This window comes from Schistocerca gregaria, chromosome 8 (genome assembly GCF_023897955.1).
Source record: "Schistocerca gregaria isolate iqSchGreg1 chromosome 8, iqSchGreg1.2, whole genome shotgun sequence".
Taxonomy (NCBI): domain Eukaryota; kingdom Metazoa; phylum Arthropoda; class Insecta; order Orthoptera; family Acrididae; genus Schistocerca; species Schistocerca gregaria.
In genome coordinates this window covers 135,963,267-135,991,130 of record NC_064927.1, presented here as the reverse complement: position 1 = coordinate 135,991,130, position 27,864 = coordinate 135,963,267, and the positions used below count along the sequence as shown (strand labels likewise).

Genomic DNA, 27,864 nt, shown 5'->3' with positions numbered 1-27,864 from the left:
TCTACGGTTTCCACCCGTGATGTGACCCGTGAAATTTGCGCCTGTACTAGGGGGAGCAACTTATCTTGTTTCTAGACAGCGTAGTTAATTCTCGTTTGACCACATCAAATGTAACATTACATACATTTTTGAAAGAGTCGTATTTTTCGTTAAATTGTGTTTCCAAATTACTACATTTACAGTCTACATAATATTCTAATTTTTGAACTAAACCTTTTAGATTAGCTTCATTTCTTTGTTCTAAATCATTAAATAAAGTGTGTGTCTGTTCACTCAGGGAATTGGACTATTCTTTTTTCCATTCTTGCATTTGATTACTTAGGATATTAACTTGAGCCTCTAGTTTTGTGTTTTGCAAATCTAACTTAGAGTTTATTTCTGCCTTCAGTTCTTATTTTGTGTTCTGTGATTCAAACTGCATTTTGATAACCCTCATTAATTCGCCTAAATCAGTTTTTCAATTCCCATAGCCCCAACAGACTCTACGGATTGATGTTCCTTTTCCATTGTGTTTTGTTTGCCTTTAATCTATTTATCATTAAAAGTACATTCACTTATTTCCACAACCCCCCCCTCACACACACACACACACACACACACACACACACACACACACACACTTCACAAGCAATCAAAAGGTCAGTAGTAGCTCACCCGGCGTCGGTGGAAGGCGGCGTCGGCACCGGTGTACGGCGGCGGTTTCGGCGTTGGTGTACGGCGGTTTCGGCGTTGGTGTACGGCGGTTTCGGCGTTGGTGTATGGCGGTTTCGGCGTTGGTGTACGGCGGTTTCGGCGTTGGTGTACGGCGGTTTCGGCTTTTGTGGACGGCTGCGTCGGCGTTGGAGTAATGCTACGTCGATGTTGGTTACGGCGGCGTCGGCGTAGTTGGTAGACGGCGGCGTCGGAGATTGGAGTCTAACTGCAGCGTTGTGCGATTCTTGATTCCCTTAATCATTTCACCATTTATCAACATGATATTTCTGGATAAGTATCGTGGAATCGCTGTTCATGGTTGCTATAGCAACTCCCCGTTTTTGTTTTTTTTTCTTTTCTTTTTTTTTCTCTTTTTCTTATAACTTCTTTAATATTTACCTTTCTTTCTCAGGTCCTTTATTTATGGTCGCCACTTCTTGCGGTGGCCCGGTGTAATGTTAAGCTATCTCTATACAGCTTAAGCGTTTTCATGGACTTACTTGTTGAATAATATTGGTTGTGCTTTCTTGCAGCGCAGATGTCTTCTGCTAGCACCGGACGCTTCTCCAAAGATTTTTGTGCTAGGAAGGGGAAATTTTCACTCTCTCGTTCTCACTCTCACTGTCTTGGTCTTTATTTAAAAAATACTCTACTCTTGGAATATCATTAAATGCACCACAACATATTTATTTTCACTTTGTACAAAAAAAAAAACAACTAAACTTTATGATGTAAGTCCACACATTACTGGGCATCTAGAATCAGTTAATTACACATTTTTGAACACAATGAATACATAAGCTTTTACCGTGGCTGACTATCCACGTCCAGTCCATGTACTCTCAACGGCAGTCCAATGTCTAATAAACAGTCACTATTTTGAGTCTCTCCATTTGTTTTTTAACAATACAAAGCTACATTACTCTTTGCAGCTGGCCACGGAGCTTCCGGGCCGTATTTGTTTATTCTTGGCAGGTCGTGCTGAACACTTGCCAACGCCGTCGAATTATCTCCCTTTCAGTTTCGCCTGCACAAACAATAAATGGGTGCAGTATCCCATGCTCATCCTTACGCCCTGCTTTAAAATAACGCGTGTTGAAATGGCTGTGACACAAGTGCCTCCAGACTTTCATAAAATTCTGGGGACACTACAGCACTACTTAATCTAACTTACACTAAGAACACACACACACACACACACACACACACACACACACACACACACACACACACACACACACGACTTGAACCTCCAAGGGGGGAAGCCGTGCGAACCGTGACAAGACACCTCAGACCGCGTGTCTACCCTGTGCAACAGACTTTGGAAAGTTTGTTTTATGAGTATGTACACCACTTAATCAGTGGACAGTGCCATTTGTTTTAGCTCCTCTGACAGTGTGCTATTGTGTAGGGCTTTCAGTGTGTACTAGGATTCCCCCGCCCCTCCTGCGCACCACTGAAGTTACAATTGAAGGTTTGTGACTGCCTCTCATGTATCCTTGATTACTGTAGCTCTTCTGGCATCAACCTTTGCTAGTCGCTGATCTTCACCTGTATACTCCGTTCCCTACTCCCACTGCAGCACTACATAGATTTCTGTTCCACCAAAGCACCTAACTAATCTTTCTCTCCTCTTCTACCTCTCTTTCTATCACTGCCCCACCCACCCCCTCCCTGCTGATATCATGACTTCACCCAGCAGCACTACCCTGTCCCCACCACGTCCCTACATGCTCCCTTCCCATCTCAGTCCCAATGTTAACCTCATCAGCCTGGCACAGTTGCTCACAGTCTGCCATCAGAGGCCAGAGACACACGCGAGACAGATGTGCATGCGTGTTACTCTTGGGTGAATGCGTGTGCATTTTCTACTTTAGAAGAATGCCTTGTGGCCAAAATCTCTCATATGACAGTCTTTTGATATGAGCGACTTACAAGTTATAGAAGTTGTTGGAGTCCAATTGTTTGGAATAAATGAGTAAATGATTGACATTATGTTGTTTCTGGTGAAAATAAGTTTTCAGGATGGTGATGGTGTATACCCTTCTTACGCAAGACATCAGTAATGAATACCAATGTTCAAAGATCAACATTTGGTAACTGTGAATGCCAAATATTGAAAAGAACTGTTTCAAAGAACCATGGGCCTGAAGTGACACATATCAGTACTCAAACAGCCTCGTTTCTACCAGCCAAATCTGACATATATTGCACAACCTGGACTTTTGCGGAAATATTATCTGTTACTACCAAGCATGTGTAAGACAACCAAGCTCCTGCAATATGGGCCACTGATGACTGGAATGGAATAGGGTTATTCAGTGATTTATTCCTCACTTGTTTTCAATAAAAGGTCAGTTTTTATTTTCAGTAGATGCTGAAAAAACTATTGTTATGATACAAATTCTTCTGATAAGTATTGGGGTGGTTCTGTGAAGGTCCTCTGAGGTCAACTTAAAGCCAAGGATTATGTGGTCATTTTTGTTCACTATATGTATGAGGTGCTACCCAAAATGTCTAAAAATTTCATTGTAAAAATCAGAGAACGATACTTCTGGTCTAATGTAATCTGTTTCCTTCAATGTAGTAACCTGTGGCACATACACAATGATCCCAGCTCTGTTTCCATTTATGTAAGTGCTACTGGAAGTCCTCAGGGTGAAAAGTGCTCAGGACCCATTGCAATTCCACTTGAATGCTGTCAGCAGAGTCAAAACATCACTCTTTCAATGCGGTTCTCATCTTTGGAAACAGGCAGAAGTAGCATGGGGTTATGTCTTAAGAGTAGAGAGTGTGGGAGCTGTTGCCATGTTGTTTGCTGGTGTGCTGTCATGGTGTACCAGCCAGTCTTTCTTTTTCGACTACTCTGGCCATTTGCACCGAACATTTTCCTTCTGTTACATCAAAAACTCGCAGTAAAACTGCCTGTGGACAGTCTGACCAAGTGGAATAAACTTATGCACTATTCCACGAACATCAGAAAAATTATCAGCATTGACGTCACATTGTTGCAACTTGTTGAGCATTTGTAGGCCTTGGAGAAGATGATATTTTTCATTGTGATGATTGCTGCTTTATTTCAAGATCATAACCATAGATTGAAGATTCGTCACCTCTTGTGGCTCTGAATAAGAATTTTGGACACTCTTGAACTTTTTGTTGCAACTCGGTGCACGTCTGAATCCTGAGGTTTGTTGTTTGATGCTGAGAGGGACAGACTGCTGCAATTCTTCTCATGTTCAGTTCATCGGCTAGAATTCATTGATAGGTAGTGTACTACAACAGCCTAATACTATTATAAACACCACAGATTGTGTGCCTTCAGTTGTTGTGAATCATGTCATGCACTTTCATGATCATTTCCAGTGTTGTGCATGTTGACAATCACCCCAAATGTTTGTTGTCTTCCACAAATTCTCACCCTTCCTTGGAGCGTTTGACCCACTGATATGTTCTTGCTTGACTAAGTGTTCTCTTACCAGATGCCTTTGTCAGCATGTGGTGTGTTTCAGGTGCAGTTTCTTTAACTTGGAACAGTTTGATGCAAAACCATTGCATCTGTCGTGCTATCCATTTCACAATTCACAGAAGCACTGAAGTACACCCTGAAATCCACCTCTACAATCTTAACTGCCTGTACCAAAGATGACACAACTTTGTTCTGCAGTAGCTGAAACGTATACCTCGTGACATCTTCTGGCACAATTCATTACTGCTGCTGGTCTGACCAGTACAATCAAATTCTCAGATATTTTGGAAAGCACCTTGTAGTCTTCAGTGCAGAAGTTTCACAAAAATATTTTCTAACATGACTATGTGCAGTAGGTCAGTTTCTACTGATGTCTTTGTTCAAATGGCTGTTTTTGAACAAGAATATATTTGGAATGTCTTCTCGACTATACAGTCCTAAAACATTCATGTTAGTAAACAACTGTGATTGGCTTTTGAACAGGAGTTTTCAGTGCTTCATTTTTTCTGTTAACTATGTTGGCACTGTGTGATGTACTATGTCATGTATGGTACAAAATGCCACTAGATACAATTCACAAGTATTATATGCCCATTTAATGGTAAATCCCGGCTATATAGGAACCTACATTGGTCTGACACCATATTGATAATGTTCATTTAGCGACCATAGTGACTTTGGGTTAACGTTTTTGGTACGAAGATAACATAATATATTAATCATGTGAACATTAATGTATATATCTGAATATACCCTAATGTCTTTTAAAAAATTTGAGGAATTATTCTTATCTTCGTACCGAAATATTTACTAATTATTGTTTTCTGACTTTTACACTGTAGTTTTTCACATTACTCTTAATCAGTTTCATTCTCATTAAATTCAGGACAAGTGTCTGCGTATTGTTCTTCAGTCTATTGTCAGAAATCAGCCTAAATCTTTTGAATAATATTGAAGTTCTCTTTTGGAATTGTATGTTTTTTTAAATAGATTTTTTTTTTTTTTTTTTTTTTTTTTTTTACAATTTTATATTGACAAGGATATGAGACATTGGCAGGAGAAAGGAGCTACAGAATGAGCCAGGAACTTTTGAAGAAGAGTGGAATCTATTCAAAATATCAGTAGTCAGTGGTGCTTATACGGCCTAACGAAAGGCAAATTATAGGAAAAAGGAATGACTTAGTGAAACAAAAGAATAAAAAATATTAGAGACTGATCAATGGTGAGGAAAAACAAAGATATAAAAAAGTAAAAAATGTTTATCAGGTTGGATTAAAAAATACAGAGATATGAAACTTTGAGAGGGTTATGAAAGATGTAAGAGGACTTTGGTATACTTTGTCAGGAAATTGAAATAACAATAGGTGAAATAAAAAAATACTTTAAGGCATGTTGAAAAGTATGAAATGGAAGGTAAATGATGGAGGCAGTTGAAACAGGAGGAGTTACCATTGTCAGAGACATAGAATGGTTAAGAGAAGAGATTATTTATTTTGAAAACATATTGAATGCAGAAGAGAAGGAAGACCATGGTCCCACAGTCACAGACCTTGAGAAAGTACGACGACCAATTACTTAGACAGAACAGAAAATGCTCTGAAACAAATGGAAGGAGAGAAATCTTCCAGAGGTAAGAAGGCTATAGTTATGATAAAAGCAGCGAAGAATCAACTAAACACATTGGTTCCACTGAATCATGGGAACTGTATAGGGAGGAAATGAGGTACCCAGTGACTGGTAAAAGGGAATTACAATACTGTTTCTTAAAGGAATAGTGTACCAACTATACCACATTGTCTAAAGATCTAGGAAATGATTCTGGAAAAGGGTTTGAGAGCTGTCATAGAATCTCAATTTGAAGAACAGCATGGATTTGGGACTACTTTTGCAGTCAGACAAATAATTAAAAGATATAGAAGTTGTAAAATACCTGATAATAATGTAATATGATAGGATGCTGAGATATAAAATATGGAACTGGATGGAAAAATGGAATCTCCGCAACTCTGATTACCAAAATTCATATACCATACATCAACCGAGAATACAAGATGGACAGTCAAAGTAGTTTGGAACAGAGGGCTATGCAACAGGGTAGTTCCCTTTCCTGATTCCTCTGACTCACACTCATGGGTATCGAAATGAAAGACATCACATGAGTGAAAAAAGAAGACCTAAATGTTCTCATATTTGTGGATGTCACCATTTAAAGTGAAAGTACCATCGAGGTACAGAGGCAAATGGAACTGTGGAACACAAAGTTCAGAGTTAGTGTTAACAATGAGGGAAAACAAAACAGAAGTGATTCAAATTAGTACAGTACCTGCTCCATCTAATGTATTTTTGGAGTGGAAGATCATTAAGAATGTGAAAAATTTCACTAATCTTAGTAGTATTGAGGCAAGTGATGGTGTGCCAATCTCGAAGTCTGGCAAGAGTAACCAACGATCAAAGTTCTTCACTGTAGTATGAAGACTTGGGTGTTATAAGGATGTTCCTCTAATATTGTTCAAAACTTTCTTTCCACTCATTATGCGCTATAGTTGTAACCCAAAGTCAGATTGCAGGCTTGAGGATTGAAATCCCTATGGTCTGCCCTACAAATGACAAGGAGAGACAAGATCAGAAACGAGTACATAACAAGAGACCTGCAAGTGAAAGTGACCATAGAGGAAAGGCCAAATACAGCGAGACTGTAGAGGTTTGGTCACACAAAATGGATGCCACCTAACCAAATTTCCCATTGGTACTTGGGAAGGAACATGTTAGGATGAAGGTAGATGTCCAAGGAAGAGGTGGTTGCATCAAATTAAAGTAATATTTGAAAGGAAAGACTTCAGATACCGTGATGATGGAGGATATGTGTGAATAAAGAAACAGATGGATGCAAGTAGATCAAAACCATGCTGCTCAACTTTCTGGAAGGATTCCCTGATGATTTTGTTTATGCAGTGACTTGCACATCTGTAGTCCTTACATTCATTAACTTCCAGATGTCGATTACACACTCACAGTTTTACTGATAAATGAACTTGACGGGTGATGGAACATACACATATCCATATTTTAAAATCATTTTCATCATCTATTAGCCATATGAGTTGGGTTAGCTTCTCGCGTAAGCCATTTCTGTGTATTGTTCACAACAATGGTTGTAAGACGTGCTCTGCTCATTTACAATAATTGGAAATAAAATATGTTGAGGGTGACTTGGGGCTGATGCACTTTTTATACCCAACAAGCGTTGTTTGTCACACACACTTTTTGTGATTTGCTGTTTATCAGTTACCTTGTTCTTTCATTGCCCTCCAGTCTTAGAACTAATGACAAATTTTCTGTAACAGGTGAGTTCCTGTTATCTTCTAGATGCGGAATTTTTGGAATATTATTCATACATTTTCTCATTATGTACATCTTAATTTGGTTGTTATTTATAACTCTAAATAATTGGTTCCATATTCGTGTATTGACTTTATAATAAAGCACCAAATCTAAAACACACACACACACACACACACACACACACACACACACACACACACACACACACACACACTTGATCTTGTAATCTGTAAAATTTAGGACTAGGATCCCCTATATGGGTCATGTGTGTGGTACATATCAGTGACTGCTACCCAGATAGCTGACTGTGTGTGGGGTGCACACAAGGGATTTTTAGCTTAGGTGACTCTCCATCCAGAGTGCAAGATCCAAAAAATGATTCCTTGTGGTTAACTGCCAAAACATTTGCAACTGAGTGCTGGAGTTTGAAGTGCTACTAAAATGCAGTGAATCTTAAGTAATACTAGGTACAGAAATCTGGCTGATATCTGAAACTGGTAGTAATGAGAGTTTTGGGGAAAATGTATGTGTTTATTGAAAGACTAGGCTAATGGGAAATGGAGATGGTGTATTTGTTGAAGTAGACAAGAAACTCAAATCCACCAAGATAAAAATGTAAGCTGCATGTGAGTTTGATTTGGCAAAATATTGCATCAGGGTCATCATAAAATTGTGACTCACCTCGTGATATAATGAAAACTTTAGAGAAAACAGCCTTTTGATTGTATAGTAAGTTCTCTAGTCATCATTTGAGTCGTCAGCCATCAACAGTCACCTGGGAAAATTACAGTTTTGTTAGTGGAGTGTGTGACAGGGCATCTTGTGTAACATTACTAAATGCCTTCTCTGAAAACTACCTAGAACAGACTGCTTGGAACACACTCAAATTGGATATATTTTAGAGCTAATGGCAGCAAGTAGACCTGAACTCTTTGAGGATGTCTGCATCAAAACTGGTTTCAATGACTATGATGCAGTTGTGGCAACAACCAATGTACAAAGGAAAACTAAAATAATCAGAAAGATAGATATGTTCAGTGAACTATATAAAAAATCAGTAATGTCGTAGCGTGTTACCTTGGATGGAGTGTCATCATCAAAAGTAAAAGTAACTTTGGGTTTGCCTCAGGGAAGTGTGTCTTGATCCTTGCTGTTCGTGTTGCATATTAGATACCTTGTAGACAATATTGGTAGTAATCTAAGACATTTTGCAAATGATGCTGTTATCTATAGTGATGTATGTACTATCTGAAAGAAGCTGCATAAATATTCAATCAGATCTTGATAACATTTCAAAGTGGTGCAAAGACTCGTAAAATGCAATCAGTCTACAAAGGACCATGTGACCCATTCTGGAATATTGTCAAATCGTATGGGATCCATGCCAAATAGGACTAATGGGATATTGAACTTTCTCAGAGAAGACGGTCACAGTTTTGTGTGACCGGTGGGAGAAAGTCACAGAGATGCTGAAGAAACTGAACTAGCAGACTCTTGAAGATACTTGCAGTCTGTCCCAAGAAAGCCTACTTAAAAATAGCGTTACATAATGACTCTAGGAATATATTACAACCCCCAATTGTTGTTCACATTGGAATTATGAGGACAAGATTAGATTAATTACAACACACAGAGGCATTTAAACACACATTCTTCCCATGCTCAATATCTGAATGGAGCACAAAGGAAACCTAATAACTGGTACAATAGGATGTACCACCATCTGCTATGCACTCACATCAGTTTTTTAAGTATAGATGCAGATATAAGACTCCTAATTTTTTACTGTATCTTGTAGCTTTTTTGTGTGTGACCTAGTTTTTTTAGGTTTTAATTTTTTTGTCTGTAACTGAAAGATCCCTAACTGTAATCTCTTGCTTATATTTTCATTGATCTATTTGGAACCTCTGCTCTTGCTAATATGTTAATTTCATTTGTAGATGTGTATATGTAATTTTTAAACATTCATGATGCTGTTTTATTGATTGTGCTGAACACATTTATTATCTTGTGTTATTCCTCTGTTTCAGTATTATTTAACAAGATTCTCTATTAAAGGTAGTCAAAATGGTGCGACAAAAACGTAAACACTCAACAGACAGTACAGGTAGCTGTGATGATAGTAGAAAGTGTCCACATTTGACCAATTTAATGTTACCAGTAGGTCAAGAGGTTGTGATTAAGAGTGAGCCCATTGATGCACCTGCAGAGGAAAGTCCCACATATCCGAGCAGTGATGTTGATGATGATGCTGGAATTGATGTAGATGAATCTGAATTTTATAAACGCCTTAAAATGGAGTTGGACAGTGAAAATGGTAGTAGTAGCAGAGATTCCTGGGATGAGAGAATAGCAGACAGCAGACATATTAGTACTGAGAAAAAAGAAGGGCAACAGTCTCAGTGTGAAATCAGTCCATCTGAGGAAACAACTGTTCATAATAACAAGATGAAGGAATTGACATTACAAAGGAAAGACAGTATAGGAACAAAGACTGTAGCTCAGGTTAATGAAAACATTAGTAATGCGGAGGACATTGTTGAGTCACAAGTGTGTACTAACACTGTCACTCAAAATGGAAATGAACATTGTACTGAAGAAAGTGATTCCACAAAGGAGATAAATATTTCTAGTGAAAATGTTACTGCAGGCAGGGAAAGAGAGAGTGCGGCACTTGAAATGAACCATGTAGTAACAGAAGAAAGTGAGTGCCACAAAGAAATAGAGGAAAGTACAAGTCATACAATAGTAGAAGAAAGTGGAGATGAAAGAAATGACGATGATGAACATGATGGTACCCAAGAAAGTGATCAACAACAAGGCAGGGACTCTTCCTGTGCTGGAGATGAATCCATGGCATTACGAGAGTTTGATGTCCTGGATGAATTTGACCATAATGATGAAGAGGAAGATGACCAGGATGATTATAACCAATCAGATGATGATTCAGAGGTACCTGATGAAGAAATAGAAGCTATGTTAGAGGAAGGTAAGCTGTAAGTATAAGTATTTCTGTTGATACATGTTGTGCCCTTTGATTTAATATGCAGAACACATTGTAGTAAAAGAAGTTCAGTAGTGTTCTAGAGTTAATTAAATCACTAATGGAGGCTTACAGTGCCGAGTGATTCTGTAATATATTTTGCTTGTTACTGTCATCTGTACTGAATTACATTTTAGGTCTACCAGAAGAATTCAAGAAGAAAGCTAAAAATGGAGAGAATGGAGAAAATGGGGAGAACGGTGAACCAACATTCAAAGAAAGGAAAAAAGTTGTTTTAGAAGGTATTGTGTTTTACCTTATGAATAATTTTTTATATATTTTGCACTGCTTGGACATAAATATCTAATTCAACACAGGAGTAAAAAAGTAAATTGTTACTTCTAAATTTAAACTAGGTTTTAAAGTTGGGGTGCATTCCACCAGTCCCACATACCTCCTTGATAATGCTAAGTGGCAAGCACTGCAGTGAACTTGGTATTTGGTGACAAACTAGTTTGTAAAAGCTGATAATGTTCTCAAGCTGAGGACAAGTCAGTGCTACCAGTCCTCTATTACCATAAGCTCTGGCGCCATGCATGGTGTGGTGGTACATTGGTGGTGGAACATTCTATGTCACATGGAATGAAGATCTTGTCTTAATTATTCAAACTGCAAAAGGCTTAATTATTCAGACTGCAAAAAATATTCCTCAACTTCAAAATGTGCTATTTACTGATGATGATGTCAGTAAAATCCTTTTGGGTATTGGGACACATCACTTTGTAATTTTGAAACAACTCTGCATGAGGTGCATTCAAATGAAACCTGGTCAGTGTGTCTACCTTTGCCTTACATGTAAGGTTGGCACCACATAACTGTGGATATCGTGGCATCGTCTATTGGTAGAGAGACTGATGCATATGCACCATTTGATGTTGCATAGCACCAGTGTGGTTTCACACTGAAGAGAAGGTGGCCACAGAAGTTAATGTCCACCACTGAACATGCAGGTGAGTAAGCAGGAACAATGAGTGATTAGATTTTTGTCAGAAGAGGGAGTTGGAGGCCGTGAAATATATCAACGGGTGAAGGCTGTATACGGAGAGTACAGTCTGAGTCATTCATGTGTTGTGGAGTGGCGCAAATGATTCCTTGAGAGTGCACCGCCAGCACCATAATGCAGCAACACTTGAAGTTTTGAAAAATCTGTGTGCAGTGGGCTCTCCACCAACTGACCGCCGAGTAGTGCGCTGTCTTTGAGTCATCTGCAACTTTATCATGAGGAGGAATACGGATTTCTATCGCATATTGTCACAGGTGATGAAATGTGGTGTCACCAGTTTGAAATGGAAGCAAGCGTCAGAGCAAGCAGTGTAAACATAGACTTCACCACCTCCAAAGAAATCAAAGGCTGTGCACACCAGCTCTGGTAAGGTCAAGTTCTGCTTCTTTTTTGATCATAAGGGCCCAGTGCTTGTCGATCTCTGGAATGGGTAACCACCATCAATGCCCAGCATTATCAAGCCACTTTACAGAACCTTAGACGAGCCATCAAGTCGAAACGCCAAGGCGTGTGATCCAATGGTATTATCCTCCTGCATGATAATGCTTGTCTGGGCACAACCAATGCGGTGAAGGTGACATTGCAGCAGTTTTGGTGGGAAACGCTGGAACATCAGTCGTAAAGTCCCGACCTTTCGCCGTGTGACTTTCATGTGTTTGGACCTCTAAAACAACCTATTTGCGGACATTGGTTCACAACGGACAACAAAGCAATGAAGTATGTAACTGGGTCCAGGCCTGGATACGACATTAGCCTCTTAGCTTCTTCAAGGATGGACTGAACCTGCTAGTGTTGCAATGGGATAAATATTCCAACAGTTTTGGCGACTATGAGTATGTGTACTGTGTATAACTACAGTTTTGAGTTAGTAAAATCATTACCATTACTTACACTAGTGACCGGGTTTCATTTGAATGCCTCATATAACAAAAATGATGTTTTGACCAATTTTGCAACTGTCGTCTTCTGGGTAGTGAATTAGGGACTGGACTTTCATGCAGTAATAATCCCTTAAATGTGTATGCCTTTATGCACCAATAAATCTGAAATGTGCACATAAACTGTTCACATAAAATTATATAAAAACTGAAGTGGCATCGTGGTAGTTTCAAAAATGACTTACATAAATCCCTGTAAATGATTGACAATGAAACATTAACAAAAATGCAGGTAATCTTCTTAACAGCAGACACAAAATTATATAAAAACTGAAGTGGAATCGTGGTAGTTTCAAAAATGACTTGCATAAATCCCTGTAAATGATTGACAATGAAACATTAACAAAAATGCAGGTAATCTTCTTAACAGCAGACACCAACTTGTCAACAGAATGAAAATTTGTGTAACCAGTTTCAGCAACACAATGTAACTCATGGGCAAGGCAAGTTAAATGTGTGTTGCTGGGAAATATAACTTTGAGAGCTGCATCAGTCACAGACAGAAATACACTCTCATATTGAATGCCATTTGGCTATAATAAATTCATGAAAGCGATAAAAAAATTGGGAAACTGCCGAGCTATTTGCCATTTGAAACTGCTCTGTTGCACATACATATTGTACAGACCATACCTTATTGTCAAGAAATGCATTTACAATATTTGAGATAAACCATCCCTCACGGTCTTGCATTTTGCCAATTGACACCCATATAAAAATATTTTGAAACTGATCGCTTATTCTTTTAATGGTTTGGTTGTAGCACCACTGTTCATAATTTCAATGCCTAGTGGATTCGTCTGGCACTTTACTCTCTGTATACCTTTCAGTTAAATTTCTAAGAACAGGATTAGTTAATTTCTACAGCAGTATATCTACTGACAAAAAGGCTTTGCACAAACCAAAAGAAAACTATGAAAAAGTACTGGCAGAACATTCACCTAACAACATCTGGATGAAAGTAATTTTCATGAATTTGCATCATACATTGTCTTTGTGTTTGTACGTGTCCACATGTTGAACTACTTGGAAACGTTTTTCAATATTAACTATTTTTTCTCATGCATAGTAATGAAGTATTTCGCCATCCGTCATTATTATCTCTCCTTCAAACTCCTGCTTGTACTGTTGCAATCTAGACTGAATACTTGTTTTTGCTTTTTGCATTACACTTAATTATGAAGAACTTAACACACCACCAAGCCACTAGTTAACAGTCACTGCTCACCACAAAAGTGAACTGATTTTCTGTAGACAGAACAAGGAGTCAATTGAAGTAAGGTGACTGAAGAAGGCTTCAAAAATGAGCCATTAATCGCTTTAGTGTTGTATTAGTTTACATGTTATGAATATTATGAAACAAAAAATTCAAAAAATTGCATACAACTTAAATAACAATGTTAAAACAGGTACTTGGTGTTACATTGTAGGCGGCTCCAAAAAGACACAGTTCCAACTAACCCCTTAATACCCATGTTGGTTCAGCATTGCAGGGAGAGATCAGGGAAGTCCAGGAACCAAGGCCACGTACTACATGACAAAATGCAAAGGGTAATTTCAAGCACTGAATTGGGAAGAAGGAAAAATAATAAATAAATACATAAAAATAACCTTTCACAACAGCTGAACAAGAGAACACACAGTTTAAAATGTCCATTTGTCTTAAAAATAATAAGTATTTTAATTAAAAACATGCAAAATGTGCAGCACAATTAAAGATTTTCAAAAATATGATGCTTACTCATAAAACAGACAAAATATGCATTTATATGTTGTATAAAACCATGCTTTAAAATGTAAGAGAAGTAGATGAAACATATTATCCAAAGAGTATACTTCTTGAATAATAGAAAGCTGCTGGAAAGCAAATAGTCTTCTTGAAAGTAGATGGTTCAGCTACAATCTATGTAGAGTTCAGCTGTTACTGATTTACTATGCTGTTACCTGACACAGAAGTTCTATTTCACCTTCTGTTTTTGCCAACTCTTTACATCCATACTGAAGTTCGTAAATTCCTGCAGTGTGGAGAGTGTCTATGGAATTCTTCGTGTGGCTTTATTGATCTTGGATATTGCGGACACACTTAAATATTTGCTTAATTCCTCCATGGCACAGCACTTTGCCTATGTGGTCATTGATGCGTTTCATGCATGCGAAGATAATTTCCTACATTATCCCTTAGATGTGTCAGCATTGATTCTGGAACACTTTGTTAGGAACTGCATTTTCTTGCATCTATAGTTCACTCATTTCACCTACATACATTGTAGTGTCCATGATTATTGTAGTGTTTCCTGTAGAAAATTCCTGTGCCACCAAGAATATTTGGGATACGAAACTATGATGATGAGGACTGCTCTGTAACACCAATTGTCTGTGGGATCAGATTCCTCTCATCCTGTTTGGTGTAGCATCTGGTCCACTATTTGTGTCACCTGGTTGATCACAAACTTATACATTCAGCAATCCACAGATTTCATTGAGGTCATATGGAAACCTCTATGGATGTAATGGTCACCTTTGATATAAGATCTCTGTTCATGAATGTGCTTGTAGCTCAGACCATAAACCTCTTACAGGAGTTATACTGCCAGATGTTTCCAAGTTGGTGTGCCTGTCGTCAACTAACTTTAGTTGGTAAGGAATATTAAGTTCTGTACTGCCACGTCTGCATTGTTGGCTGTGGCAAATTGATATCACATTCATCACATGATCTAATGGAAAAGAAGAATTATGCAGGTTTCATGCACTTGAACTATATTTGTAAAAAATCACATGTTGTGCAGAAAGTTGGGAATAATAGTGTTCCCTCTTTTCTGAATGTAGAACTATATAGAACACCTAGTGGCCAACTGGATATAAGCTGTGTAGGAAATCAATGCACGTCACCAGATCTTTACATGTTGTGTTGCACCATCGTCCAGCACCAAAGAATGCTGTGTTAAATTTGCTAACAGCTCAAGCTCACCATATAAGGAATGTGTATAACCTTTAACATGAACAAAAGGAACTCTGCACAAGATTCTGTGCAAAGTGAGACAATAATAAACTTCATAATGAGCTGTGAGGGCCATCGAAGACAATATAGATAACCAGGAGAATAACTCCTGTTGCTCACTTACTGTACATGACCACATAGCTAGTCGCTGTGCTTGAGGAATGGAGGCAGCATTTCAGAGCAGCCACAACATCTGAGATCTGTTGAGACCACAGAGAATTACGTATATACTCCCTGCACTGCAGGTGCTTACAAACTTCAGTGGGAATGTAGCAACATTTGTTTTGGTAAAAAGTTTTGGTCATATGTAAAATCAGTAAGTGGACCAAATCATTTATTCATCAGTGTCTGGAAATACTTCCACATCTTGTAATGTGTTTTTCCCAGCTGCCAGTTGGTGAGTAAATCATCTATTCAGTCACTCAAGGCCATATTGGCACCACAATGAAAGATGACAGACAGAAAGCCAAACTACTGAATTTGGTCTGCTGAAATTATTTTCTTGTGGAATATCATAGTACAGTCTCTCCATTCTAGGCCAGTCAATGAAGGGAAATTAGGGGAAAAAATAATAGTCACAAATATTTGTGCAGTAGTATAAGGGAATGTCATGAAGACCAAACTAAAAACCCCCACCTGGGAGGGGGGATGAAGTGTGGGGTTGGTGGGACTTTTAAAGGTCACTTTTGTATGTTTTTCTGTAATAGCTGAAAACCACAGTGTCTAGAGAAAATGTTTCCCGATATAAAATTAAACTACATTAAATTTCCTGCAAAAAATGGCCTATCCATTTTTTCTCTAGGGCTAATAGTTTCCATGTTTCAGGGGATGGAAGAATTATAGATTATGAGAAGATTGACAAAGGGGTGGAGAGAGGGGGGGAAGATGTAAAGGTGGAGGGGAGAATAGACAGACAGAGAGGGGGAAGGGGAGTAGATAAACAGAGAGATGTGTAGGAGGAGATGGACAGCCAGACAGGGAGTAGGAGATGGAGAGAGGGGGGAGTAGGAGGATATGGATAGAGAGAGGTGGGAAGGAAGAGATGGAGAAAGAGGGGTGGGTGAGGGTGGGGCGAGAGAGAGAGAGAGAGAGAGAGAGAGAGAGAGAGAGAGAGAGAGAGAGAGAGAGAGGTGGGAAGGAAGAGATGGAGAAAGAGGGGTGGGTGAGGGTGGGGCGAGAGAGAGAGAGAGAGAGAGAGAGAGAGAGAGAGAGAGAGAGAGAGAGAGAGAGAGAGAGAGAGAGAGAGGTGGGGAGGAAGAGATGGACAGAAGGATGGGGGAAGGAGGAGATGAACACAGAGGGAGGGGGAGAAGGAAAAGGACAGAGAGGGGGCATAAGGAAAAGGCTATATAGAGAGAGAGGGGGACAGAAAGAAAAGGGGGAGAGAGGGGGAGCAGGGAGAAAAGGACAGAGCTATGGGGGGAGGAGATGAATGGAGAGGGGCAGCCGGAGAGGAGAGGGCTTGAGGAAGATGGAGAGGGGAAGTCAACAGGTGAAAAAGGACGAGAATAAGAGAATATAGCTGGAAGAAATAGAGGGTGTGGGGTGGAAGACAGAAAGAGTGTGAGGAGGAAGACTGTGAGCAGGCAGGTGAAAAAGAGAGGGCTTGCAGGAGGAGCCATGTGGAAGAGGAAATAAATAAGTACCCAGGCAAAGTGAAGTATCCGATTAGTATATTACCATAAACCCCAGTTCTTCAGAGAATTGAACTCCGATGTATAAAATAGCTTTAAATATGCGATTACTTTACAAATGAGTTAATGTGTTAAATATTTGACATTAAGCATGTATGCAAGAAACAGTTTAGTAAAAAAAAATGTAAGTTATACTTAAACTTTGTTGAAAGTTGCTAAGTACTCTCATTAATATGAAACACTTGATTAATATAGTCTGCATAATGAAATTTTCACTCTGCAGCAGAGTGTGGGTGTACCTCCTGAACTGTGTGCCATTGTTGTTGTTGTTGTTGTTGTTGTTGTTGTTGTCTTCAGTCCTGAGACTGGTTTGATGCAGCTCTCCATGCTACTCTATCCTGTGCAAGCTGCTTCATCTCCCAGTACCTACTGCAACCTACATCCTTCTGAATCTGCTTAGTGTACTCATCTCTCGGTCTCCCTCTATGATTTTTACCCTCCACGCTGCCCTCCAATGCTAAATTTGTGATCCCTTGATGCCTCAAAACATGTCCTACCAACCGATCCCTTCTTCTAGTCAAGTTGTGCCACAAACTTCTCTTCTCCCCAATCCTATTCAATACCTCCTCATTAGTTACGTGATCTATCCACCTTATCTTCAGTATTCTTCTGTAGCACCACATTTCGAAAGCTTCTATTCTCTTCTTGTCCAAACTAGTAATCATCCATGTTTCACTTCCATACATGGCTACACTCCAAACAAATACTTTCAGAAACGACTTCCTGATACATAAATCTATATTCGATGTTAACAAATTTCTCTTCTTCAGAAACGCTTTCCTTGCCATTGCCAGTCTACATTTTATATCCTCTCTAGTTCGACCATCATCAGTTATTTTACTTCCTAAATAGCAAAACTCCTTTACTACTTTAAGTGTCTCATTTCCTAATCTAATTCCCTCAGCATCACCCGATTTAATTTGACTACATTCCATTATCCTCATTTTGCTTTTGTTAATGTTCATCTTATATCCTCCTTTCAAGACACTGTCCATTCCGTTCAACTGCTCTTCCAAGTCCTTTGCCGTCTCTGACAGAATTACAATGTCATCGGCGAACCTCAAAGTTTTTACTTCGTCTCCATGAATTTTAATACCTACTCCAAATTTTTCTTTTGTTTCCTTTACTGCTTGCTCAATATACAGATTGAATAACATCGGGGAGAGGCTACAACCCTGTCTCACTCCTTTCCCAACCACTGCTTCCCTTTCATGCCCCTCGACTCTTATTACTGCCATCTGGTTTCTGTACAAATTATAAATAGCCTTTCGCTCCCTGTATTTTACCCCTGCCACCTTTAGAATTTGAAAAAGAGTATTCCAGTCAACATTGTCAAAAGCTTTCTCTAAGTCTACAAATGCTAGAAACGTAGGTTTGCCTTTTCTTAATGTTTCTTCTAAGATAAGTCGTAAGGTCAGTATTGCCTCACGTGTTCCAACATTTCGACGGAATCCAAACTGATCCTCCCCGAGGTCCGCATCTACCAGTTTTCCATTCGTCTGTAAAGAACTCGCATTAGTATTTTGCAGCCGTGGCTTATTAAACTGATAGTTCAGTAATTTTCACATCTGTCAGCACCTGCTTTCTTTGGGATTGGAATTATTATATTCTTCTTGAAGTCTGAGGGTATTTCGCCTGTCTCATACATCTTGCTAACCAGCTGGTAGAGTTTTGTCATGACTGGCTCTCCCAAGGCCGTCAGTAGTTCTAATGGAATGTTGTCTACTCCGGGGGCCTTGTTTCGACTCAGGTCTTTCAGTGCTCTGTCAAACTCTTCACGCAGTATCATATCTCCCATTTCGTCTTCATCTACATCCTCTTCTATTTCCATAATATTGTCCTCAAGTACATCGCCCTTGTATAAACCTTCTATATACTCCTTCCACCTTTCTGCCTTCCCTTCTTTGCTTAGAACTGGGCTGCCATCTGAGCTCTTGATATTCATACACGTGGTTCTCTTCTCTCCAAAGGTCTCTTTAATTTTCCTGTAGGCAGTATCTATCTTACCCCTAGTGAGATAAGCTTCTACATCCTTACATTTGTCCTCTAGCCATCCCTGTTTAGCCATTTTGCACTTCCTGTCGATCTCATTTTTGAGACGTTTGTATTCCTTTTTGCCTGCTTCATTTACTGCATTTTTATATTTTCTCCTTTCATCAATTAAATTCAATATTTCTTCTGTTACCCAAGGATTTCTAGCAGCCCTCGTCTTTGTACCTACTTTATCCTCTGCTGCCTTCACTACTACATCCCTCAGAGCTACCCATTCTTCTTCTACTGTATTTCTTTTCCCTATTCCTGTCAATTGTTCCCTTATGCTCTCTCTGAAACTCTGTACAACCTCTGGTTCTTTCAGTTTATCCAGGTCCCATCTCCTTAATTTCTCACATTTTTGCAGTTTCTTCAGTTTTAATCTACAGGTCATAACCAATAGATTGTGGTCAGAGTCCACATCTGCCCCTGGAAATGTCTTGCAACTTAAAACCTGGTTCCTAAATCTCTGTCTTACCATTATATAATCTATCTGATACCTTTTAGTATCTCCAGGGTTCTTCCACGTATACAACCTTCTTTCATGATTCTTAAACCAAGTGTTAGCTATGATTAAGTTGTGCTCTGTGCAAAATTCTACTAGGCGGCTTCCTCTTTCATTTCTTAGCCCCAATCCATATTCACCTACTATGTTTCCTTCTCTCCCTTTTCCTACACTCGAATTCCAGTCACCCATTACTATTAAATTTTCGTCTCCCTTCACTATCTGAATAATTTCTTTTATTTCATCGTACATTTCTTCAATTTCTTCATCATCTGCAGAGCTAGTTGGCATATAAACTTTTACTACTGTAGTAGGTGTGGGCTTCGTATCTATCTTGGCCACAATAATGCGTTCACTATACTGTTTGTAGTAGCTTACCCGCATTCCTATTTTCCTATTCATTATTAAACCTACTCCTGCATTACCCCTATTTGATTTTGTGTTTATAACCCTGTAGTCACCTGACCAGAAGTCTTGTTCCTCCTGCCACCGAACTTCACTAATTCCCACTATATCTAACTTTAACCTATCCATTTCCCTTTTTAAATTTTCTAACCTACCTGCCCGATTAAGGGATCTGACATTCCACGCTCCGATCCGTAGAATGCCAGTTTTCTTTCTCCTGATAACGACATCCTCCTGAGTAGTCCCCGCCCGGAGATCCGAATGGGGGACTATTTTACCTCCGGAATATTTTACCCAAGAGGATGCCATCATCATTTAATCATACAGTAAAGCTGCATGTCCTCGGGAAAAATTACGGCTGTAGTTTCCCCTTGCTTTCAGCCGTTCGCAGTACCAGCACAGCAAGGCCGTTTTGGTTAATGTTGCAAGGCCAGATCAGTCAATCATCCAGACTGTTGCCCCTGCAACTACTGAAAAGGCTGCTGCCCCTCTTCAGGAACCACACGTTTGTCTGGCCTCTCAACAGATACCCCTCCGTTGTGGTTGCACCTACGGTACGGCCATCTGTATCGCTGAGGCACGCAAGCCTCCCCACCAATGGCAAGGTCCATGGTTCATGGGGGGACTGTGTGCCATACAGTGGTATAATTTTGTCAGTACATTCAGTGATATATTTAGACACTGTCTACAAAGTGTTTTGTGAATAGAATGAGTAGTAAAGAAATATTAAATTAAATTTTGCACCTTATGATGCACTGTGCACAATTCTAAGCAGAAGCTAGTTTTTCATGGTTCTAAATTAGTTCAGTCAGATGGTGCTCAAAGAGACCAGTTTCGTAGTTTTTTTTTTTTTTTAATTTTTTTTTTTTACAAGCTTTCTGTGTGTTTTTGAGGATGCTGAATCAAAATTTTTGAAGTCATGCCAAAATTTCGGACTGGAAATAGATCAAAAGTGGAAGAATAATGAAAAAAAATGTGGCTTTTTTGAATGTCCAGTCAGTCACGGATGACACTGAAAATGAGGACAGCAAAGCGGAAGCAGAAATGCTGAACTCTGTTTTGAAATGTTCCTTTAGAAATACTGCCCTGTTTAACTCTTGTACGATTGCTGAGGTGAGTGATACAGACATTAATGTCAGTGGCTTTGGGTTAAAGCTGAAATTGTTAAAATGAAGCAATGCCCCATGGCCATATAGAATTCTTGGCTGATTCTGTACAAAATGTGCAGCTGAGTTAGCATCATTTTAATCTTAACATGCTGTAAGTCCTTCAAACAAAAAACCTGTGCCCAGCACATGGGTCTTTCTACAAAAATGATAGCAGAAATTATCAACAACATTACAGCCCGATGTCATAGAAATGCACCTGCTGTAAAATATTAAAACATATTCTGAATTCAAAGTTAACGAGGTACCTCAGTGACCCAATCCACACTAAAAAGTATGGATTCTAAAAGTACTGGTCATTCTAAACCCAACTTGTGCTTTTCTCAAGTGACATCCTGAAAGCCATGGATCAAGGCAGTCAAGTAGATGCAGTATTTCTTGACTTCTAAAAAGCATTTTATTTGATAACACACCAATATCATTAATTAATGTGTAATGATAAGGGACCAAATTTGTGCCTGGATTAAGGATTTCTTGGCAAGAAGGATGTTGCATATTATCCCAGATGGAGAGTCATTGGCAGAATCAACTTCAGGCAACCCCTGAGAAGTGTGACAGGACCCTTGTTGTATTTGTGTCCTTGGTAATTTTTGTTGTATGGACATTAGACCATAGGTCAAGACATGTTTCTGTGCTTTTTTGTGTAAAGTTTTGTCTCTTAATGTCCATGTAACAAAAATCATATTTTTTAAACGTAAACGTAAAAGTGCATATTCATAAACTGCAAAATCATACTAACCCCTGACTACAATATCGATGAATAACAACTGGAATCAGTCAATGGCTGGGTGTAACAACTGTAGTAATGCAAAATTGAATAATGCCTGCTCAGTATAGGTAAAGGAGGTTACAGGGTTTGATTCATTATTAAGATACTGGGAAAATATAGTCACTCTACAAAGAAAATTGCTTACAGAACACTCACACAACTCATCCAAAGGTAATATGTGAGACCCATACCAAGTAGAACCCGAAGATATTGAATGCACACAGAGAAGGATAGCACAGTTGATGATAGGATTATTTGACCTATGGGAGATCATCACAGAAATGCGTAAATACTTGAACGAGTAGACCCATGAAGGTAAGGCACCAACAATCCTGTGAGAGCCTACTTAACAAAGTTCCAGGACCCGGTAATTAGTCAGCAAATTAGGAATGCAGTACAATGCTAACATATAGTTCCTATGAGGATTGAGAAGACAACTTTAGATTAACATCAGCTCACACAGAGGCTCTCACCAAAGCACTCTTCCTGTACTCCACACAAAAATGTGATGGGAAGAAACCCTAATAAATGGTACCTGCTGCCATGTGCTTCAGCTCTGCAGAGTATGGATTTAAATATAGAAAACCTGCCCATTTGAGAAATATAAAAAGGAAATCTATTCTTGACACTAGGTGTGGTTTGAACAAAGTAGTGTTTTATTAGGTATGCTTCCGTTTGATTAACATAGCTGGAAACTGAACAACAGCGCATCTTTTTTTCCTTATATATATATATATATATATATATATATATATATATATATATATATATATATATATTAAAAATAAAGATTCCAAGACTTACCAAGCGGGAAAGCGCCGGCAGACAGGCACATGAACAAAACACACAAACACACACACAGAATTACAAGCTTTCGCAACTGGCAGTTGCTTCGTCAGGAAGGAAGGAAGGAGAGGGAAAAATGAAAGGGTGTGGGTTTTAAGGGAGAGGGTAAGGAGTCATTCCAATCCCGGGAGCGGAAAGACTTCCCTTAGGGGAAAAAAAGGACAGGTGTACACTCGCACACACACACACACACACACACACACACACACACACACACACACACACACACACACATATCCATCCGCACATACACAGACACTGGGCCTTTAAATATGTCTGCTTGTGTCTGTGTATGTGCGGATGGATATGTGTGTGTGTGTGTGTGTGTGTGTGTGTGTGCGAGTGTACACCTGTCCTTTTTTTCCCCTAAGGGAAGTCTTTCCGCTCCCGGGATTGGAATGACTCCTTACCCTCTCCCTTAAAACCCACACCCTTTCATTTTTCCCTCTCCTTCCTTCCTTCCTGACGAAGCAACTGCCAGTTGCGAAAGCTTGTAATTCTGTGTGTGTGTTTGTGTGTTTTGTTCATGTGCCTGTCTGCCGGCGCTTTCCCGCTTGGTAAGTCTTGGAATCTTTATTTTTAATATATTTTTCCCATGTGGAAGTTTCTTTCTGTTTTATATATATATATATATATATATATATATATATATATATATATATATATATATATATATATCAAAGGAAAAAGTAGCAGTAAGTGGTAGGAAGAAATCCTCAGAATGAGTGTGGATCATGTCACACCAAAAGAAGTGCATAAAATGTGATGGCATAGTCCATATCAATTCAGGCAGGGTAGGAAAAAATCTTACCTTCATAGTCTCAGTGTTAAAATGAAGGACTAAGTAAGGAACATACTTCCCGCCACCCCCCCCCCCCCCCCCCCCCCCCTCCAAAAAAATTTCTGCTCCAATACACAGACCTCCAAAGATGACACTGTGCACACAGTTTTGAAGATGTGAATTTTGGAAAAAAAAATTTTTTAATGCTGTGTCTCTGGAATAGTTCTAGATATTTTGTTGGTTTTTTGTTAATTGAAAGATGATTGCTTTATGACTACAAAGAAATTCTCCATTTGGACTTAACTGTCAAAGTTCTTTTACTATAGTGTTCTGAACTTTGTTATAATTTATGGAAAAAATTTTCAAAAGTGCCAATCCATAAAATTTTGATTTTTTTTCTGTTGATTAGTGCCTTATAGTTCTACATTCCCTGAAAAGGAGAGCTTCCACTTTTAGGATGAACAGGTTTTATAAACAACCGAAATGTTTGTCATACATAAAACCTGGTTTCTTACCACATAACAGGCTCATAAGAATCAAAACCTAGCCATATTTAACATAATTTTCGTTTTTAAAGATGAGTGAGAGGCCCATTTTTCAAGTACTTTAAATGGTTCCAAAATGTATGTGAAAGATCCAAAGACCTCAAAGCTTCAATTTACACAACTTCTGTGCACTCTGTACTGAAATAAGCCAGTCAATGAACTAAAAGTGTGTTCCACTGCTTCAGTATCTTCCTTTGATATACATTGATGCCTTGCTGTTGAACCAATAGGAACTGGAGCACTTACAGTCTTCAAAACATTGTGAACAGGAAGTGAGCACTAATGTCGTTGTTGCTGTCCTTCAGCTGGAAACCTATATCCAGCAGCTGGTCCATGTGGTAGCATAAAGTTCACTACAGTTTCGCTTAACTCATAACTGGTATCTATAATCTCTGCAATGAACCAGTCACAGTCATATGTACAAGCCACAAACATCACCCTGCTCAGGTTGTGAACCTGAATATTAACCTGCTGTTTCTGAGGTATTGGCCAAACGACCAAAATTTCTTGCTCTTTAAAGTGCGTGCAATATGAATTTGCCCATCACTATGAGTCCATAAATGTCTCTTTTGAATTCGTATGTCCTCCAGGCCAAGTGTCTGTAAAGACAGTCCTCCCTTTCCAGGGCAGTCACCACATTCTTGAAACAAACAAGTCTCTCGCTTTATGTCACAGACTACTGATGACTTCACACATCAAACCACGGTGTCACATGTCACATGCTCCAGTAAGTTCTTCAAAGTTACCACACAAAGTTCAAAATTCACACAGTACACATACAGACAGACACATCTAGATGGGTGTGGAACTACCCTCTTAGGTTGCAGTGCATGAAATTTTGATCTTCAGATATGTGAAGTTGCATAGTTGCTCTTTTAAACTGCTCAAGTTTCTTTAATACTGCCAGTCATGTACCTCCTCACTTTCATTACTTTTTACCTTCAACTGTTACAGTTATAGTGTCTTTTTGTTTGCACTCTGGTGAGAACAGTCCTATTTATCTTCCAGATAAAATGACTGCACTATTTGAACTTGAGCTGCTTCTACACGATGACCATAATAGGGATCTGGCCTTCCAAAGACTCCTTTTACAGACCTCAAATTTCTTGATTTGTCTACCATGTTCTTTGATACTGATGGAACATGGTTCAGAATTGTTTTCTTTCAAAATATATCTGGAATAATAGTTAAAACTTGCACATTTTCTCTGTGTGATGCATAGTATTCAACAGCTGAATTCATATTTGTGAAAATTTTCTGGCAAGAGGTGCAAGAGTGCTTTGGTTCATTTTCTTCTGAAGATGGAATTTCTACTTTGATGAGTGTGGTCAGTTTTGCTTAGTGTATTCATCCATATCTTTAGTTATTTCTCTGCACTTTCTTGATGCGTAGAGCTTATGACTCGACTTAAGTGACCATGGTTTCTTAACAAGACTAACACCTACCTCTGTAGTTGACTGATTCAAGGTATTTAATTCTTGCTCTATTGATGCAAAATCTGCATCAGGGGAGGCTTCACCTTGTTCAGATACTATAATTGTTGTTATTCTGTCAAAACACTTAGAACACACAAATTCATCACTGGAAACATCTTAACTTTGAAACAGAGTCTTCAAATGAGACACTTTTTCCCAACTTGAACAAAGTGTGTTTTGTTGTTTGTCTTATATATCACTCTTTTATGGATATGCTAATAGTCAGCACACTTCACTCCTGTGGCCCCAGTCAGAAGACATTTCAAACAGTCTTTTTCACAAAACATGCTGCAACTGTGTCAACTGGCAAATTCCTCACGAAAACACAGAACTCGCTGGATGGTCTCAGATTTCTTAGAAGCCCTTTCAGTAAACAAATTAGCCCTGAACGTCTACAATACAGAAATCTGCAATGAACAACCACGACAAAGAAACTGACAAAAAAATACAAGGAAGTGTAAGAAATATCTGAAACAATGAAAGTGATAAGAAATAACTGCAACCAAGACAATAGAAATAAACATTGTAACAAAGAAATTAGTAAGAAACAACTTCAGTGAAGACATACATTACTCTTGAAAGTTAAAAAAAAGATCTTTAAAAATAAAACCTGTCCAACTTAGAAGTGGAAGTTCTCATTTGCAGAGAATATACTCCTAATCAGCAGGAAAAAATCTAAATTTTATGAATTGGCATTTTTGGAAGAAGGAAAAAAAAAATTCTGTAAATTATAAAAAAAAATTCAGTAGGCGAAAGTAAAAGAACTTTGACAGATATGTCCAACCGGAGTGTACCATTGTAATCACAAAGCAATTATCTTTAAAATAAAAAACTCTAATAAATTATCTAAAAGTGTTACAGAGATACAGCATTTTAAATTTTTTTTCGGAATTCGCATCTTCCAAATGGTGTTTGCAATGTCTTCTTTTGGAGGCCTGTACCTCGCAACAGGAATTTTTTTGGAGGGGAAAAAAACAAAAAAAGTGTTTCTTACTTGCTCCTGAATTTTAAGACATGGTAAATTCAGTAACAGCCGAGGTTATGAAGGTAACCTGAAGTGATACGAATTAAGCTTATAGAAATATGATTTATAACTGCAGGCCTTCAACATTAGGAGTTACAATACATTTATTATTTCTATAAAGAAGTGAAGAGAGGAATGTCATCCCTTGTAAACGAGTATAAGTTAATGTTGCTAATTCATGACTAAAGTAAACTATGAGTATAATATATGTAATTTATGTTTAGTTCCAGATAAAAAGTGGTAAATTGATTAAAACAGTTTTCAGAAAGAGAATTAAGACTTTTACTTTATTCCAGTGATATGTTGTTAACTGTTTGTACTACAATGTTAATGTTATTTCCAGGTGCCAACACTGTTTTTCTTTTGGTTTTGTTAACCTCCATTTTTCAGACACTTTGTTTTTGTTTATCCTCTGTGAGCATTATCATTATCTGCCATTGAATGTAAGCTGTTACATATCTAAATAAATCCTGTACAAACAGACTCATTATCGAGTTTCATTTGCTGCGTCTTATTACAGGTTCTGGGTCCAGGTAATAAGTCTGTTTTTCAGGTACTGGCAGAGGGTAATTTTTTTTTCCATAATAAACAGCAGATTTGACATTACTGGCATAGTGTTGACGTGGTGCAGTGGAACAGTCAATGCGTCACTGCTTGAAATTGTTTGGAGAGGACAATTGGTCATAGTAGAAGTTCCAGATGGAAGCAATATTAAGAGTAAAAGGCTTTTGGGATATTGTCATTGGCATAGCTATTAAGCCTCTGAAGGAGAAATAAATGGAGGAAAACACATGGCTGGAAAACAACGCAAAAGCACAGGAACTTATTGTGATTTGGATGGATGTAGCACCACTCACCTACTTTCATGTATGATATCAGCTGGTATGTGGACTATACTGAAGACCATGTATGAGAAACACCTGCAGTGAACACTGACCTACTTCACCCCAAATTTTTCATGATCCAATTTGTTGACAGTTTGGTGGTTAAGGTTATGTCAAAGATACAAGAAATCAACACTAAATTGAAGCAAAATGGTAAAACACTATCAGAGAAAGTGACAACAACCAAGGTGCTGATATCATTGCCAGAGAGATATAAACATTTCCATTCAGCATGGGAGGCCATTCCCATTGA

The 27,864-nt window shown here is 38.6% G+C and overlaps 1 protein-coding gene across 4 annotated transcripts in view; it reads left to right on the top strand.

Moving 5' to 3' along the window:
* The window catches only part of LOC126285330 (microprocessor complex subunit DGCR8), a 228,841-nt gene that overhangs the window by 79,054 nt on the left and 121,923 nt on the right, over positions 1 to 27,864 (top strand). For all 4 annotated transcript variants that reach the window (XM_049984644.1, XM_049984645.1, XM_049984646.1 and 1 more), the window contains exons 2-3: positions 9,535 to 10,493; positions 10,685 to 10,789. In XM_049984644.1, coding sequence (XP_049840601.1) covers positions 9,572 to 10,493; positions 10,685 to 10,789 — 1,027 coding nt within the window. In that variant the 5' untranslated portion in view covers positions 9,535 to 9,571. The remainder of the gene's footprint in view (positions 1 to 9,534; positions 10,494 to 10,684; positions 10,790 to 27,864) is intronic.